General features: G+C 39.2%; 1 protein-coding gene across 4 annotated transcripts in view; it reads left to right on the top strand.

The window, feature by feature from the left end:
* LOC118846138 (cytochrome P450 2J2-like) overlaps positions 1–19,863 on the top strand; it is a 58,633-nt gene that overhangs the window by 25,778 nt on the left and 12,992 nt on the right. For all 4 annotated transcript variants that reach the window (XM_036754378.1, XM_036754380.1, XM_036754379.1 and 1 more), the window contains exons 6-8: positions 2,365–2,500; positions 13,572–13,759; positions 16,794–16,932. In XM_036754378.1, coding sequence (XP_036610273.1) covers positions 2,365–2,500; positions 13,572–13,759; positions 16,794–16,932 — 463 coding nt within the window. The remainder of the gene's footprint in view (positions 1–2,364; positions 2,501–13,571; positions 13,760–16,793; positions 16,933–19,863) is intronic.

The raw sequence follows: 19,863 nt of genomic DNA on the forward strand, positions 1-19,863 counted from the left end.
AAACAAAACTTTCACACTGCAGAGGATGTAATGGTATACTTAAAGAGTTCTAGAGAATAAACTAAAAAAAGTACTTGAAGTAATTAACAACTTTAACAAAGTTAAGGATAAATATTGAACTTACGTAGATCATCAATATTATATATGTACGTGTATATGTATTTATATGCACATACATATATACACATATATACATATATACATACATATATGTGTGTATGGATGTATGTGTGTGTGTATAGACATAACAAAGACCAACAGCAAAAGATAGAAAGGAAAATCCCATTTAAAATAACTGTAGACAATAAAAATTATTTGGGAGTCTACTTACAAAAACAAACCCCAGAAATTGATGGACAACTGTAAAATGTTTTTCACTTAGATAAAATCAAATCTAATCATTTGGAAAAATATTAATTGCTTCTGTGTAAGCAGAGTCAATACAATAAAATTGATAGTTTGGGCTGAAAGTAATTTACTTATTCAGTGCCATACCAATCAAACTACTAAAAAATAATTTTATAGAGCTACAAAAACTAACAACTAAATTCATCTTGTAAACAAAAGGTCAGTTATATCAATGGGATTAATGAAAAAAATTGCAAAGGAAGGTGGTCTGGTTGTACCAGATCTCAAAATATATTATAAAGTATCAATCATGACAACTATTTGGTCCTCACTAAAAGAAAAGTCTTGGATCAGTGGAGTTGACGAGGTACACAAGACATAGTAGTAAATGACCACAGTAGTTGAGTGTTTGATACAAGCTTCTGGTATAAGAAGTCACTATTTGACAAAGACTGCTGGAAAAAGTGGAAAACTGAAACTAGATAAAGACCAACATCTTACACTGCATACCAAGATACAGTCAAAATGAGTACTTTAGACTTATAGGGTGATACCACGAGCAAATTAGGAGAGCTAGGGATAATTTACCTGCCAGATCTATAGAGAAGAATTTACGCTGAAACAAGATATAGAGAGCATTACTAAAGAAAAAATGGATGGTTTTGATTCTAGTAAATTAAAAAGGGTTTGCACAAACAAAACCAATGGAACCAAGATTAGAAGGAAAGCAGAAAATGTGGAAACAATTTTTTTCAACCAGTTCTCTGCTAAAGGCCCCATTAATCAAATATACATTAAACTCAGAAAAAATAGATGATACAAGTCATTTTTCTGTTGATGAATGGTAAAAGGATATGAACAAAAAGTTTTCAGATGAAGAAACCAGAGCTATCTGTAGTCATATGAAAAAAATTCTCTAAATCACTATTGATTAGACAAATGCAAACTAAAACAACTCTGAAGTACCACCTCGCACCTATCAGATTAGCTAATATGAAAGTAAAATCCACTGAAAAAATGCTGGAGAGAAGGGGGGAGGGAATGGGACACTAATGTATTATCGGTGGAGTTGTGAACTGATCCAGCCATCGTGCAGAGCAATTTGAAACTATCCCCAAGGGTTATCAATCTGTGCATGCCCTTTGATCCAACAGTACCACTAGTAGGTCTATACCCCAAGGAGATCATAAAAAAGGGAAAAAGGATGGACATGTATGAAAATATTTATAGCATCTCTTTCCAAGGTGGCAAAAAAATTGAAAACTGATGGGATGACCCTCAATTACAAAATGGCTAAATAATTGGGGTATATAAATGTAATGGATTTCTATTGTGCTATTAGAAATAACAAGGGGGATTTCAAAAAGTCTGGAAAGACTTACATGCACTGATGCAAAGTGAAGTGAGCAGAACCAGGAGAATATTGTACATAGTATCAGCAATGCTGTGTGGTGATCAACTAGGATTGACTTACCTCTTCACAAAAATACAATAATCCAAGACAAGTCCAAAAGACTTATGATGTAAAATGGTTTATATCCAGAGAAAGAACTGATGAAATATGAATGCAGTTCAAAGCATACTATATTCATTTTCTCTTCTAAAATTATTATTTCATGATTTTATTAATTTTGTTCTGCTTCTTTTTTCACAACATGACTAACATGAAAATATGTTTTACCTGAATTCACATAAATAACCTATAACAAGTTGTTTACCATCTTAGAGGGAGGGGGGAGTGGTAGGAGGATGGGAGAAAATTTGAGGCTCAGTATTTTATATTAAAAAAAGAATTTAAAATTGTCTTTATGAGTAATTGTAATAAATTATATTTCAAAGAAAAAAATGAAATTGGAGCTCTTATTCTTAGGAACACTTACTACATTCTTGGGTATTAAGGATATGACAAGTTGACCTTCCCAAGTCTCCATTGAGGCTGTAGCTCGTCATGGTTACAGAGACACATAATTATTCTTTTTGGAATAACCAACTGATCTTTGCCTTTTTTCATTTAAGGATAACATCCATTCTAGTTTTCATGAAGAAAACTTGGTCTTCTGTACTCTGGACCTCTTCTTTGCTGGAACAGAGACAACTTCAACCACTCTGAGGTGGGCACTGCTGTATATGGCCCTTTATCCAGAGATCCAAGGTACAGTGATGGTCCAGGCTATGCACCCCTGTCAAATTCTGCCCAGAAGAGCCCTCATTTATAGAGAACTTGAAAGTTTGCCAAACATTTTACACATATCATATTCTTTCAATCGTCATTGGAAAAGAACAGTGATGACCATTTTTCAGAATCATGTGGACCCCTTTTTAACATCAACATTTCTGTCAGCTCCCCATATGATAGTAGTTGCTCTCTAGGGCAGTAGAGTATAGAGATAAGAGTCAGGAAGGCATGAGTCCAAAGCCAGCCTCAAGCACTTACTACCCACGTGACCCCGAGCAAATCACATGATTTCTCTCAGCCTCTGTGTCTTCATCTGTAAAATGGGGATAATGATAGCCCTTATCAAATAGGGTTGTAATGAGGATCCAACAAGTAGACAAACTTTAAGTACTCTGTAAGCCATAAAGTGTTATGTAAACATCACATATTAATTTAATTAATTAATTAAATTAATTAGTGCTAAGAATCGCATTGTCAATAAGCATTCACAGTCATAATTTACTCATATATATGTATATGCATATATATATCAGATTATTACTATACATTATACATGTTACATATTATTTATATGTTATATATTAATTTGTATTATAATTACAAGCTAAGCTATAAGCTACTCTAAATGGGTGATTTTGTCATTACCCAGAAACATACCACTTCATGAATTCATGCATTCTGAAATTCCCCTAACTAATCTAAATCTATTGTTATTCCACCTTCCCCTCTGCCTTCCTTGACTGCCAATCTCTTGACTCTTCAGGTCCCTCCCAGGCCATCACACTTGCCCCAGCCAAACGCTACTCCTTTTTCCATCTTGACCCCTTAATGAACCAGTTCAATCTACACTTGCCCCATTATGATAAGTATCTTGCCCTGTCAAAGCTAAGACTTGGTTCACGTTCACCACCACTGGCCTTCCCTCTCATTCATGTGCTGTTAAAGGAAGATAAAGAAAATCACAAAACCATATTGACTATGCCCATTACAAATTTATCTTACATAATCTCATAATTATTTCTGCAAGGCATTTCCCTAGTTAACTAATTTTCCTATTCACTATAGCAGCTCTTCCAAACCTTTCCGCCCCTTTTCAAGGGATCATGGCTCCCTCTCCCCCAAAACTTTCTGAGAAACTGGCCTCATATTTTACTCCAAATCAGTATATACATGTAAATATACATATATATGCATATATATAATATGTATGATATTTTATATTATTTTTCTCCAATTACGTGTTAAAACAATTTTTAACATTTAAGATTTGAGTTTCAAATTCTATCCCTCCCTACTTCTCCTTCTTCCTTCCTGATATGGTAAGCAATCAGATACAGGTTATGAATGTACACTCATATAAGCATTTCCATATTACTCATTTTGTACAAGAAGACTTGAATAAAAAATGAAAGAAATAAATATAGTGAAAAATATCATGCTTCAGTCTGTATTCAGAAAATATCACATCTTTCCCTGGAGGCAGATAGTATGCTTCACCATTAACCCTTTAGGATGGTCTTGGATCATTGTATTGCTGAGAATGGCTAAGTCATTCACAGTTCCTCATCAAACAATATTGTTGTCACTGTCTACCACATTATTCTGGTTCTGCTCACTTCAATTTGTATCAGTTCATTTTACATCAAATCTTGAGGACATTCACCTTGAGCTTTCTCTTCTCTCCTCCTTCACATCTCACATCACCCAGATGCCTTCTAACACTACTGTCTGCTTCAATCTTATCTCACATGAAGAGGTGACTTGTACCCTTGCCCAGGCCAAATCTGCTAGATGCACATGTGATCCCACCCCATTCCATTTTCTTTAGCAGACTGTCATTGCTAGCTTTCCCATGCTCTTCTTTATCTCCAATCACTCCCTGTAAATCGGCTGCTTCTTTACTGCCTACAAAGATAGTCTGTCTCTCCTATCCTGAAAAAAAACACTTGATCCATCCACACTTACTATTCTTCCACATTAGTTCTTCCTTTTGTGGCTAAACTCCTTGAGAAAGTCATCTACAAGAGAAGTATTGACTTCATTTCAACTTATTACTACTGATTCTCTAGTCTATCTTCCCATTTTATCATTCAACTGAAACCAGTCTTTTCAAAGTAATTAATGATCTCTTCATGGCCAAATAGAATGATCTTTTCTCAGCGTTCATTCACTTTGACCTCTCTTTCACATTGCCAATCACCCTTTGCTCCTTGATACTCTCTTCTCTTTAGATTTTCATGACACTCTTTCTGAGTCTACCTCCTATCTATCAGACCACTCCTCAAGCTCCTTTGCGAGACCTTAGTCCAGGTCACACCTGCATCCTGGTGACATGTATAGTCATTCCAAAGAGCTCTGTCCCAGGCCTTCTTCTCTTCTCCCTCTATATTATTTCACTTGGAGATTTCATCCTCTTCTAGGATTCAATTATCATCTCTGTGCTAATGGTCCTCAAGTCTATTTATCCAGTCCTAAACTCTCTGCCAGTCTCCAGCCTCTCATCTCCAACTCCCTATTGGACACCTCGAAATTCATGTCCTAGTCACATGTTAAAGCCGATATGTACAAAAAAGAACTCACTCTTTCCCCCAAATCCTCCTCCCCTCCTTCCTTTCCAATTACTATAGAGGACAACACAATACTCTCAGTCCTTCAGGAAGGAAACCTAGGAGTCATCTCCAACTCCTCATTATTTTACTCCTCCCACCCAATTAACCAGTTGCCAAGATCTGCTTACTTCCCTTTTGAAACATCCCTTGAATATTTCCCCTCCTTTGACGCTATTCCCACCCCAGTCTAGGCCCACATCTCCTCACACCTGGACTATTGCAATGGCTTGTGGTGGGTCTGCCTGCCTCAAGTCTCTCCCCACTCCAATCCATCTTCATTCAATTGCCATTGAGGGATTTCCCCACTCAATAAACACCAATGTCACACTATCACCTCCAGGATCGAATGCAAAATGCTCTCTTTGGCATTCACAGTCCTTTATCAGCTGCCCTCTCCTATATTCTCACTCTTTTTATACCTTACTCCCTGGAACCTATTCTTCACTTGAGTGCCACTGGCCTCTTGGCCATCCCACCAAGAAGACCCTCCATCTTTTGGATCTGGGCATTTTCTCTGGCTGTTACTTTATTCTTGGAATGCTTTCTCTCTTTATCTTTGCTTGCTGGCTTTCCTGGAATTTTTCAATTCCCAGATGAAGGCCCACCTTCTGTGAAAAAACTTTCCCAATACCCATTAACCTAGTGCCTTCCCTCTGTGATTATGTCCAATTTCTCCTGCTGGTGTCTTCTTTGCATGTTGGCTCCATCATGACATTTTGATCACCTTGAGGGCAGGGTCTATTTTTTGTCTTTCTCTGTCTTTTCAATGTTTAGTCTAGTTCATGACACAGAGTAGGCACTCAATAAATGCTTGGTGAATTGATTTGAAATACTTTGTTTCTGGGGGCGGAGCCAAGATGGCCGCATGAAGGCAGCCTCTTACCGGAGCTCTCTCACAAGGTCTGTCAGATTCCCATAAAAAAGTGAATTTGAGCAGATTTGAGAGAGTCAGAAACCGCGAGCAGTCTGCGTGGGGCAAATTTCCGAGCCGGGAGAGTCTGAAAGGCCAGAGGAACGAACCTGCAGGCGCGGAGAGTGCTAGGTGCGGAGCTGCTCCAGACCAAGGTGGAAGCGGCCGGCCGGGAAATCCACGTGGGAGACGAGCTGGGAGAAAGCTGGGCGCCCGAAACCGGCAGAGATCCCCAGGCCTCCCAACACAGGACGGCAGTCTCTGGGAGCGACGAGAGGCAGCGCAACGCCAACAGCCGCGAAAACACCCAGTCCTGACGCTTGCAAAACCCAGGATCTCGGCCTCTTGAACTTTCGGAAGACTCAATGGCTAGGTAAGCGGCTCTAACCCCTCCCCCCCTCACCCAGAGAATTCCTCGGGAAAAAAAAAAAAAAAAAACTGAAACAGAGGAGAGAGTAGCGGGGCTTCACAGGACAAATACTAGAAGCTCATTAGTCCCAGAGGGGAAGAGTCGGCAGGGGGCCAAGCCAGGAGCCCAGCGTAACCTTGCTCCCCCAGGGGAAGCGCCAGTCATCAGCTCAAACAACAAACAGCTGAGACCATTGCTGAAAAGCAAGTGCTGGAGAGCACCCATAGGGAGTGAGACGCCAGGGAGCCAGACCCCTCCCCCACACCTCAGGAAACTGAAGGTTATAATTTTAGACTCACAACCCCCAGAATAAGAAAGCTGGGACAGAAAGCCCTGAGACTCACAGATAGAAATTCGTTCTAACGCCAGCAAAAGGCAATCCAACATGAAGAAGAACACAAAAAAAACCGAGGACAATAGATTCTTTTTATGGAGACAGGCAGGATCAAAATATCGACTTAGAAGAAGATAGCAATGACACGGTAGATACATCAGATACCTCAAAAGCTAATATGATCTGGTCTCCAGCCCAAAAAGCACTGCTGGAAGAGCTAAAAGAGGATTTTAAAAACCAAATTAGGGAGCTAAAAGAAAATATGGAAAAAATGGAAAAAAGGGAGAAAAAATCCACTGACGAAATCAAGTCCCTAAAGAATAAGATTGGCGAAATGGCTATGGAGATTCAGAATCTAGAGAGAGAAAGGACACCCTGAGAGGTGAAATCAACCAATTGAAAATGGAGGCTCAAAAGCAAAATGTAAACACTAACTCATTTAAAATTAGACTTGAGCAAGTGGAAGCTAATGAATCTATGAGGCATCAAGAAGTAATAAAACAAAATGTAAAGAATGAAAAAATAGAAAAAAATGTGAAATATCTGATTGGCAAAACTACTGACCTGGAAAATAGATCCAGGAGAGACAATTTGAGAGTTATTGGTCTACCGGAAATCCACGATGAAAAAAGGAGCCTTGACAGTATCTTCGAAGAAATTATCAAAGACAACTGCCCAGAGGTCCTAGAACCAGAGGGCAAAATAGTCATTGAAAGAATTCACCGATCACCCCCTGAAAGAGATCCCAAACTGAAAACACCAAGAAATATTATAGCCAAATTTCAGAGCTATAAACTCAAGGAGAAAATACTGCAAGCAGCCAAAAAGAAGCAATTCAAATATCGTGGAACTACAGTCAGGATCACGCAGGATCTCTCAGCTTCCACATTAAAAGACAGGAGAAATTGGAATATGATATTCCGAAGGGCAAAGGAGCTGGGACTACAACCAAGGATCAACTACCCAGCAAAACTAAGCATAATTTTCCAGGCAAGGCGATGGACATTTAATGAAATAGGGGAATTCCAGACCTTCCTGATGAAAAGGCCAGAACTCAATGGAAAATTTGATCTCCAAATACAAACCTCAAGAGAGACATAAAAAGGTAACCGGGGGAAAAACCCCACAAACTTCATTAACCAATAAGCTTAGGTTGTTTACATCTTTATGTGGGATTATATCATCTTATGTATGTTTTTTATGTATATATATATATACATATACATATATAAGTCATTCTTGTGAATGGTACAACTATTGTGACAAATGAAAGGGATATACATAGGTTGTGAATGCCTGTATAAATTAACTGATGTAAAGATATAAAATATAAATAAGAGATATAAAGGGAGGGCTATGAGGGAAGTGGTAAGAAGGTTGTAGAAAAGGGTAAATTACACCAAAGGAAGTGGCAAAAAAACATATTATAGTAGAAGGAAAGAAGGGAGGGAGAAGAGCAGTATTTGAGCTTTACTGTCATCTGATCTAGTTCAAGAAGGGAATAACATACTCTGATAAGTTTAGAAATCTAACTTGTCCTACGGGAAGTGGGAGGGAAAGGGGGGAAAAAGGGAGGGGGGAGGGCAGAAAGAAGAGGAGAAGTAGCAAGTGGGTAACGGTTAGATAAGGGAGGGGAATAAAGAGGGAGGGTTAACTGAGGAAAGCGGCGGTCAAAAGCAAAACTTTGTTGGGGAGGAGAAGGGGAAAGGGAGGAATAAAAGCATAAACAGGGGGAATTAGGATGGAGAAAAAGACACAGATAGAAATCATAACCCTGAACGTGCAGGGGATGAACATTCTCACAAAACAGAAGCAGATAGCAGAATGGATTAAAAACCATAATCCTACAATATGCTGTTTACAAGAAACACATCTGAAACAGGGGGATACACATAGGGTTAAGGTAAAAGGCTGGAGTAAAATATATTGTGCCTCAGCTAAAGTAAAAAAAGCAGGTGTAGCAATCCTAATCTCAGACAAAGCAAAAGTAAAGATAGATCTAATTAGAAGAGATAAGGAAGGACATTATATCCTGCTAAAAGGCACCATAAACAATGAAGCAATATCATTGCTTAACATATATGCACCAAGTGGTAAGGCATACAAATTCTTAGAGGAGAGGTTAAGGGAGTTACAAGAAGAAATAGACAGCAAAACTATAATATTGGGAGACCTCAACCTCCCCCTTTCTGAACTTGATAAATCTAACCTCAAAATAAATAAGAAAAAAGTTAAGGAGGTAAACAGAATTTTAGAAAAGGCACATATGATAGACCTCTGGAGAAAACTGAATGGGGATAAAAAGGAATATACTTTCTTCTCAAAAGTACATGGCACATACTCAAAAATTGACCATGTACTTGGGCATAAAAACCTCACAATCCAGTGCAGAAAAGCAGAAGTAGTCAATGCATCCTTTTCAGATCATGATGCAATAAGAATCATTTTTAATAAAGCACCATGGAAAAATAAGCTAAAAACTAATTGGAAACTAAATAATTTAATTCTAAAGAGTGAGTGGGCCAAAGATCAAATCAGAGAAACAATCAATAATTTCATTCAAGAGAATGACAATAATGAAACAACATACCAAAACTTATGGGATGCAGCAAAAGCAGTTCTTAGGGGAAGTTTTATATCTCTAAATGCCTACATGAATAAAATAGGGAAAGAGGAGATCAATGATATGGGCATACAGCTGAAAAAGCTAGAAAAAGAGCAAATTGAAAACCCCCAATTAAATACCAAATTAGAAATACTGAAAATCAAAGGAGAGATTAATAAAATTGAAACCAAGAAAACTATTGAATTAATAAATAAAACAAAGAGCTGGTTTTATGAAAAAACCAATAAAATTGACAAACCTTTAGCCAATTTGATTAAAAAAAAGAAAGAAGAAAATCAAATTACCAGTATAAAAAATGAAAAGGGTGAGGTCACCTCTAATGAAGAGGAAATCAAAACAATAATTAGGAATTATTTTGCCCAACTGTATGCCCATAAATTTGACAACCTTAGAGATATGGATGAATATCTACAAAAACATAAACTGCCCAGACTAACAGATAAGGAAGTGAAATTTCTTAATGACCCCATATCAGAAAAAGAAATTGAGCAGGCCATCAACGAACTCCCTAGGAAAAAATCTCCAGGGCCAGATGGTTTTACATGTGAATTCTATCAAACATTTAAAGAACAACTAATTCCAATACTTTGCAGACTATTTGGGAAAATAGGGGAAGAAGGAGTCCTACCAAATTCTTTTTATGACACAAATATGGTACTAATACCTAAACCAGGTAGAGTTAAAACAGAGAAAGAAAATTATAGACCAATTTGCCTAATGAATATTGATGCAAAAATTTTAAATAAAATATTAGCAAAAAGATTGCAGCAACTCATTACGAGAATAATACACCATGACCAGGTAGGATTTATTCCAGGAATGCAAGGCTGGTTCAATATTAGGAAAACTATTAGCATAATTGACCATATCAACAACAAAACTAGCAAAAACCATATGATCATCTCAATAGACGCAGAAAAAGCCTTTGACAAAGTACAACACCCATTCCTATTAAAAACACTAGAAAGCATAGGAATAAGGGGAACCTTCCTCAAAATTATAAATAGCATCTACCTAAAACCATCAACAAGCATTATTTGTAATGGGGATAAACTAGATGCATTCCCAATAAGATCAGGGGTGAAACAAGGATGTCCATTATCACCCCTATTATTCAATTTGGTTCTAGAAACATTAGCTGTAGCAATAAGAGAAGAAAAAGAAATTGAAGGAATTAGAATAGGAAAAGAAGAAACTAAATTATCACTTTTTGCAGATGATATGGTGATTTATCTAGAGAATCCTAGAGAATCAAGTAAAAAACTACTTGAAATAATAAACAACTTTAGCAAAGTTGCAGGATATAAAATAAACCCACATAAATCCTCAGCATTCCTATACATTACTGACAAAGCCCAACAGCAAGAGATAGAAAGAGAAATTCCATTCAAAGTTACTGAAGGCACTATAAAATATTTGGGAGTCTATTTGTCAAGACAAACCCAGGGCCTATATGAACATAACTATGAAACACTCTTCACGCGAATAAAATCAGATCTAAATAAATGGAGAAATATCAGTTGCTCATGGTTAGGCCGAGCTAATATAATAAAAATGACAATTCTACCTAAATTAATCTATCTATTCAGTGCCATACCAATCGAACTACCAAAATTTTTTTTTACTGAGCTGGACAAAATAATAACAAAATTCATTTGGAAAAACAAGAGGTCTAGAATATCTAGGATATTAATGAAAAGACATGCTAGGGATGGTGGTTTAGCCACACCAGATATTAAACTGTACTACACAGCAGCAGTCATCAAAACTGCCTGGTACTGGTTAAGAAACAGGGGTGTGGATCAGTGGAATAGGATAGGTACACAAGTAGGTGAAATCAACAAGTTTAGCAATCTACTCTTTGATAAACCCAAAGAAGCCAGTTTCTGGGCTAATAATTCACTATTTCACAAAAACTGTTGGGAAAATTGGAAAATGGTAGGGCAAAAACTGGGCATAGACCAATATCTTACACCATATACCAAAATAAAGTCAAAATGGGTTCATGATTTAGGAGTAAAAGTTGATACTCTAAGTAATTTGGGAAAGCAAGGAATAGTTTACTTATCAGATTTGTGGAAAAGTAAAGAATTCATGACCCAACAAGAGATAGAGAGCATTACAAAATGCAAAGTGGATAATTTTGATTATGTCAAATTGAAATGTTTTTGTACAAAAAAAGCCAATGCAACAAGAATTAGGAGGGAAGCAGAAAATTGGGAGAAAATCTTTGCAACTAGTGTCTCTGATAAAGGCCTCATTTCTAAAATATACAGGGAGCTAAGCCAAATATATAGGAATACAAGCCATTCCCCAATTGAGAAATGGTCAAAGGATATGAACAGGCAGTTTTCAGAGGAAGAAATTAAAGCTATCTACAGGCATATGGAAAAATGCTCTGGATCGCTGCTGATTAGAGAAATGCAAATCAAAACAACTCTTAGATACCACATCTCTCCTGTCAGATTGGCTAAAATAACAAATCAGGAGAATGATAAATGCTGGAAAGGATGTGGGGAAATTGGAACATTGTTGCATTGCTGGTGGAGTTGCGAGCTGATCCAGCCATTTTGGAGGGCGGTGTGGAACTATGCCCAAAGGGCTATAGAAATGTTCATACCCTTTGACCCAGTAATACCACTTCTAGGGTTGTATCCCAAAGAAATCACGCAAGCGGGAAAAGGACCCATATGTACAAGAATATTTATAGCAGCTCTCTTTGTGGTAGCCAAGAATTGGAAAGCAAAGGGATGCCCATCAATTGGGGAATGGCTGAACAAGCTGTGGTATATGAAGGTGATGGAATACTATTGTGCCATAAGAAATGGGGATGATGCAGACTTCATAACAACCTGGAAAAACCTACACGACATAATGCTGAGTGAGCGGAGCAGAGCCAGGAGAACGTTGTGCACAGCCACAGATATGTGGATTCCGTGAGGACCAACCCTGACATACTGCGCTTCTCTCAGCAACCTAAAGGGGCAAGGACAACTCCAGGGGACTCACGATGGAGAATGCTATCTTCATTCAGAGAAAGAACTGCGAAGTTTGAATACAGACTGAGGCACACTACTACATGCTCGCCTTTTCTGCTTCTCTTTTGTTTTTGGTTTTGGGTTTTTTTTTTTGTTTTTTTTTTTTTTTTGGTTCTGTTTCTTCTTTCTCATGATTCATTCCATTGGTCAAAATTCTTCTCCACGACTTGACTAGAGCATAAATTAATTCAATGCGAAGTTATACATGACAGTTATATGAGACTTCATGCTGTCTTGGGGAGGGAGGGGGGAGGGAGGGGAGAAAAACTGGAACTCAAAACTATGTAGAACCGTGTGTGGTAAACTAAAAATAAATAAAAAATTAAAAAAAAAAAAAAAAAAAAAGAAATACTTTGTTTCTGTCAACATGGTTCATCACAAAAGCTTTGTCAGGGATAAGCTCACATATGGAACCAAATTATTATTCTTCAGAAATTACCATCTTGTTACTCACAGCTGTCTTCTGCATATAATACACTTGGAGTCAGGGATCATTGGACACTATATGTAAAGCTCTATAAATGAATATAATATAAATAAATAAATTGAAGGACCTTAGAAACAGTGTAGCCTGACCTGATCATTTCAGACATAGTGAAAATGAGGCCCTAAAACATTTTATGACTTGCCCATGGACACTCAAACTGTGAGGGGTAAAGCTGAAATTTGAATCCAGATCTTCTCTCTCTACCTCCAGCATGCTTTCCATGGTACCACAACCCTGGATGTCTTCCCAACAACACAAACATCCTAATTTTCCATTAGTCTGTCAATACCCCACCTTTCCAGGCTATAGATGACATTGGCACCTCTGTTGAGGTGTCAAGCCAGACTTGCATCCAACCACAGGTGTGATTGTGGTTCTCCCACATGATAAGAGAGAACTCAACGGGAGGGGAAAGAAAGCCCTGAGTTCAAATCTACCTAGATGTATGGCTCTGAACAAGTCAATTAAATTCTATCTGCCTGGATTTCATCTATAAAATGGGGATCATAGTAGCACTGTCCTGGCATTGTAGGATCAAATAAAATACTCTTTGTAAAATGTTTGGCAAACTTTAAAACACTCTATACATGGGAGCTGTTATTTGGGTACCAAAAATCTCTACATTTCTTTCTAGGCAAAGTACAAGCTGAGATTGACAGCGTGGTTGGCCAGTCAAGACAGCCCACCATGGCCGATAAGGAGAATTTGCCCTATACTAATGCAACCATTCATGAAGTTCAGAGAATGGGTAATATTCTTCCTTTCAATGTGCCCAGGGTGGCCACAGTTGATACCACAGTGGCAGGATACCATGTGCCAAAGGTAAACTGTTTTCTCTCCCATGAACCTGAAGGGGCTCCATGGCTTCCATTTACCCTGAGAGGTGGGGTAATAGAAGGAGAAAGAAAAAAATACATAGACTACAGAACAAACGTTCTTGATCTAGGGCATATGAACTTTGGCTTTAAAAGTGTATATTTTGATGATTTATTTCCATTTAGTTGGGTGTTTTTATAAATCTATGTATTTTATTTTACATTTTAAACAGAATTATTCTGAGAAAGGGAACATAAGCTTCACAATGTGATTGCCAGAATTCTCCATGATTAAGAAAGTGAAGAAGCTTTGGACTAGACTCTTAAAATTACTAATTATTACTGTTGGATGAGGAAAAAAAAAACACTGGACTTAGAAGAAGAAGGATGGGCTTTAAACCCTAGTTTTATTCCTGTGTTTAAATTGCTTAAATCCACTTAGGGCCCTATGTGTGACATCCCTATATGTGACAACTCCCTGAAACTCAGTTTCTTCATTTGAAAAAAGAGGGTTTGACTAAGAATTTCCCTTGTAGCAACATCACAGTTCCATGGGATATACATTTTTAAGCACCTACTATGTGCCAGACACTGTGCTAAGTGCTGCTGAGCTTAGACATAAGTTTTCTGACATGAGTTTCATTTCTTTTTCATCTACTGAGTTGATCACTATGTGTAATACCCTGTGAGGAATACAGAGCATGATAATGAGCAGAGAAATAGCTGCCACTTAAGTTGCATTTTAAAGTTTACGAAAACTTTGGAAACGTCAGTTGATCCTCACAACAACCCTGGGATGGAAGGGGCTGTTATCATTCCCATTTTACAGATGAGAAAACTGAGGCATTCAGAGGGAAAGTGACTTGCCCAGGGTCACACAGCTAGTTCGTGAGTATCAGGAATAGGTGGTGAATTGGTCAGGAGGAGGGAGAGCTTGTGATAGGATGAAGCAATCACAGAATAGAATGTGAGCAAGATGGGCTTTGATGGGTAGATGGATGGAATTTAGAGAGTCCAGACAAATTAAAGGAAAGGGGATACTTTAGGGAAGTGAACTGAGTTGGGCTTAAATGTAAAGAAAGACTTAGGTCAAATGCTGAGCTGTGTGACCCTGGTCAAGTCATTTAACCCCTTTGTGGTGGGGGTAGGGAGTTGGGGATGATGAGGATGGCTTCTAGGGCCCTCCCAGGTCTAATACCATGATTTCATACATCCTGGGAAGAAAGGATATATCCAAAGATGTCATTTGAAGGCCATGTTTGTTCTAGGATCTCCAGGGGCAGAGACAGGGCCAAACCTACTCACTCATACAAACCAGCAACAAGAACGCCTGGGTGCACCTACTTCAATACCCTCTTCCCTGCCTCCATTTAGCCTAACCCTCTTAATTCCTCCCATAAGAACAGCTCCTTCAAAATCAGGTTGTCTAAACAAACCCAAGTTTGTCTTTATAGTTAGACACAAGGCAGCTGAAAGTTCCAACCCAACAAATCTCAGTGGATATTGACCTGGAACTGGAGTCAGGAAAAACAGGTTTCAAATCCACCTTCAGATGGTTTCTCTGAGACTCAGAATAAGTCATGTCTCCCTGTCAGCCTCAGTTTCCCCATGTGTAAAAATGAGAAGACTTCCAACCCTAAATCTATAATCCTTTATTTTAGCCAACCTATCAAAGAATTTGATTGGGCTCCCTTGTCTCCAGATGCATGAGCCTTTCACGGTATCTGACATTTCTAACCATCATTTCTTACAGGACTTGTGAAGGAATTTACTAATTTAGGACACATTGCTATGTGGGAGGTTTACTCATTTACAACTGTAAGGGCAAGCAAAGTTGGACTTTTTGTTGTCTTTTGTTTTTGAGTGCTCCTCAGCACTGAGAAAATCAAGGGTCTTTGGTTGAATCTTGCCTTTTGTTCGTAGGAAGGTACACACTCTTTTTATAGTTAGGTCACGAGAGGTGTGAAATCCTGAAGAGATGGGAAGCACTTTGACCCAGAAGAATTGTATATATATTCTGAGGTTAGCATTTTGTTTTGGGGCTCATTCATTGGAAGAGCGTTGGTGTGGATACTCTGGGTAGCCATTAAGGAGCATCCCCTCCCTGCTTTGAAAACCCAGATATTGGTGCTTCTCTCTCTGGCAACTATGTGAGTATAGCTTTGCTCAGACAGCTAGAAGCCTGTCTATTGATTTGTGTTATTTGCTCTGTTTATATTTTCTTTGTTTGTAATTTCTGCTTGTATTTGCTCTGACGTTCAGGGTGCTAACTTTTTCCCCTTTTTCCCCTGAACTATCTTCTAGCAGCCCTCCTGTGTGCTGGTCTTACACAGCCACAACAGCTATAAGCAGCATTGTTGTTACAACAACCTAATTCATAAGTAGGCATTAGGTAGGATGAGATCCCAGATGGGTCAGACACCAATGGGAAGAAAAATCACTCAGTTCTGTTGGTCATCAACCTTGCCCCAAGGTGGCAGTTAACAATGAGGCAGTTTGGGTTTATCTGCTCCTTCTGAGACTACTTGGGGGAACTTCCGTGAGTCTATCTCTCCATGTCTTAGTTTACTCATACTTAGTTTCCATGTAAAGTGAGAGGAGTGGACCAGGTGACCTCTATAAACCCTTCCAATACTAAATCTATGACTCTCTAAAGCCAGGAGTCTTAACTTGTGGTCCATGAACTTGATTTTTTATTTTGTTTTGTTTAGATTGTGATGATTGCATTTCCAAATGATCGGTTTCCTTTGTAATCATATGTCTTTTATGTGATTCCTTTTAAAATGTGAGTCTAAGAAGGTATCCAAAGGCTGTGCCAGCCTTCCAAGGGGGTTTGTGACCCAAACAGGCAGCGCGCCCCTGCTCTACAACAGGTTCTACAACAGACTTGGCCAATAAAAAGCCCTGCGGTCTTGGCTGGTTCTTTGCCCCACTCCTCCCACCCCCAGTCCTCAATTCCCTCTTCTGTAAAATGGGAGGGTGGGCCATGTCTCTTCTTGCCTCCAAGCTCCTTGCACTCTGTTCTTTTCTCTTGTTTCCAGGGGACCATATTGTCAACCAACTTGACTGCCTTGAACAGGGACCCCAAGGAGTGGGCTACTCCAGAAACCTTCAACCCAGAACATTTTCTGGAGAATGGACAATTTAAGAAGAGAGAAGCCTTTCTGCCTTTCTCAATAGGTGAGCCACACTCAGTCAGAAAGGGGCTCTAGGCCAAGGGGCACTGAACTTGTTAACACTAAAAAGCTTTGCAGACTCTATTTCCTGAAACCCACAATCATATGATTGTGCACATACTAGTAACATTCATTGATTGGGAAAATATATCACAACAAAATTTAAAACAGCAGACCTTTAGATAACTTTTTAAAGTCTACAAGACACATAACAACCCTTTGGAGTTTCACAGTCACTCCATGAGGTAGGTGGTACAGGTGTCCATTTTACTGACAAAAAAAACTAAACCTCAGAGAAATTAAGTGATCCTCCCACAGTCACACAGTTTTGAAGTGTCCCAGATGAAATCACCCCCAGGTCCCTGAAGTCTATCCACAAGGTATGAAGAACTCAGCAAACTTCTCATGTGAATTGGTATTTTATTCACCATGAGAGCGCCTGCCACCATTTCAAAATAAAACCAAGAAGCCAGTCTCCAAGAGACAGCAGCTGTCTGAACCTGGGCTATCTAAGGAGACAGAGAGCTGGTTTGCATCCTTTAGAGAACAGCTACATGGTTGAAGTGAGGAAAGTTTCATCCTCGAGTATGGTTTTGCCTGAAGGTTTTATAGGCCCTTTGCAAGGACTCCAGAATTCCCCCAGGCCTGGCCAGGAGCCACCAGCTCTGGTACTCTCCCCCTGGGTAACCTAGGGACACCTTACTTAAACCTCTTGGGCCTCAGTTTCCTCATATGTAAAATGAAGACATTGGACTAGATGGACAATAGGCTCCTTCTGGCTCAGAAAACTTGCCCGAAGAATTCTGGGAAATCAAAGCCAGAGGATCTGAGTTTTAATTACGGCTCTTCTTAGTTCTCTTTTAACGTGCCTCTGTTCCTTTTTTCATCTCTAATAAGTGAGGGGTTTGGGTAGATGGCCTGGAAGGTCTCCTACACCCTCAAATCTGTGATGTTCTGATCCTAAGTAAATACAAAGGGATTTCAGTGAGGAGAAAGCCCTTACAACTGGAGGCAGCCTCTGAGCTGAACCTTGAAGGAAACTAGTGCTTGAATGGGCAGGAGGGAGGAGAAGGTGCCCGCTAGTCTGGGGAAACAGCCTGTGGGAATGTCTGGAGATGGGAACAGCAATGGCCTAACAAGTTGGGCAGCCTCATTCATCCTTCTTCAAGGTCACATGGTTGCTTGACGATATCATTTGGGGGAGTCCTTCCTTCAGGGGTTGTACTAGATGACTCCTGAGGCATCAAATCCTGTTATTTCCTTCACTTACAAACTTACATTTCTGGAAAATTATTATAATAATTACCAAATTATTTAGGCTATTTAAAAATTAATAAATTTCATTTATTTTAATGTATGTTTACAATTTAATATATTTCATTTTAATATTAAACTGTATTGAAATTTTATTAAAATACACACACATATAGCACTTTACAGTTTCCAAAGTGTTATCATCACTATGGGACCTACTTATCATCCTTCACCAGGACCATTGCAATAGGTTCCTAAATGATCTTGTTTCATGTCTCTCACCAAACCAATCCATCCTCTCCTCAGCTACCACAATGATTTTCCTAAAGTGTAGGTCTGACCATATTACCCCCTGCCCTCATCCCTATTCAATGAGCTCCAGGGACTCCCTATTGCCCCTAGTATCAAATGTTAGCTGCCCTGACATTGAATGGTCTTTATAACCTGGCCTCATGTTACCTTTCCCCTCCACTATCTACTCCTCCTGGTCTGGGTGTTATTCTGCCCACATCACACTCTTATCCAGGTGTGGGGAACCTGCAGTTTCAAGGCCACATGTAGCCCTCTGGGTCCTCAAGTGAGACCCTTCAATTGAGTCCAAAATTCACAGAACAAATCCCCTTAATAAAAAGGATTTTTTCTGTAAAACTTGGGCTCAGCCAAAAGGCCACACCTAAGGACCTAGAAGAGTGCCTGTGGCCTCAAGGCTGCAGGTTACCCACCCCTGGTCTTATCTCTTGACTCCATGCCTTGGAACTGGCTGTCTCCCAGGCTTCAAATGCCCCCCTCTTCACTTCTATCTCTCAGGATCTCTGGCTTCCTTCAAGATTCAGGTTATTCTACAGGAGTCCCTTCCTGGCCTCTCTTCTTTGTATGTATCTCCCATGTACCTATTTACGAACATAGTATTCTCTTTCTCATTAGAATCTAAGCTCCTTGAGGGCCAGAATCATTTTTCCTTCTTCCTCTTATCGTCAACACTTAATTTAATGCCTGCAAAAGAGTAAGGGCTTAATAGAAATCTAGGCAGCTAGGTGGCCCAATGGTTAGAAAGCTGGGCTTGCAGGCAGGGAGACCTGAGTCAAATTTGGCATCAGACACTTATTAGCTGGGCAAGTCATTTAACCTCTGTTTGCTTCAATTTCCTCATCTGTAAACTTGGGATAATGGTAGCACCTATTTACCAAGGTTGTTTTGAGGATTAAATCAGATTATTTTTTTTAATTAAGATTTATTTATATTTTTAGTTTACGACACTCAGTTATGCATGATTTTGAGTTCCAGATTGTGTTAGTAAATGAAATGGGCTCTTAGCAATCATTTCAATCAACTGCTCTTAAAGAGTTTGGCCTTTGTTTCCTTGATTAGATTGGGAGTCCTTGGTGACTTCCTTGCCTCAGGGGAGGCCCTAGTTTACACATGGATTTGAGTGGCATGTTTGGGACATCAGAGGCTTTTAGACCATGTGGGTTTAAGTCACCTCTTTGTGAGGATTTCAGCATATGTGACTCACCATTGACCCTGAAAGAGATATAAAACCAGGGGTTGACTTTCTCATTTTCGGAGCTCTTACCCACAGCTGTGGTGGTATGTATGACTCCGGGCCCTCCCTTGTTGTGAGCTCCTGGGCTGAACTTAGATGTTGGTAACTATGAATTGTATTTGGTCTGTCTGTCGATGT

Source organism: Trichosurus vulpecula, chromosome 4, assembly GCF_011100635.1.
Source record: "Trichosurus vulpecula isolate mTriVul1 chromosome 4, mTriVul1.pri, whole genome shotgun sequence".
NCBI classification, from domain to species: domain Eukaryota; kingdom Metazoa; phylum Chordata; class Mammalia; order Diprotodontia; family Phalangeridae; genus Trichosurus; species Trichosurus vulpecula.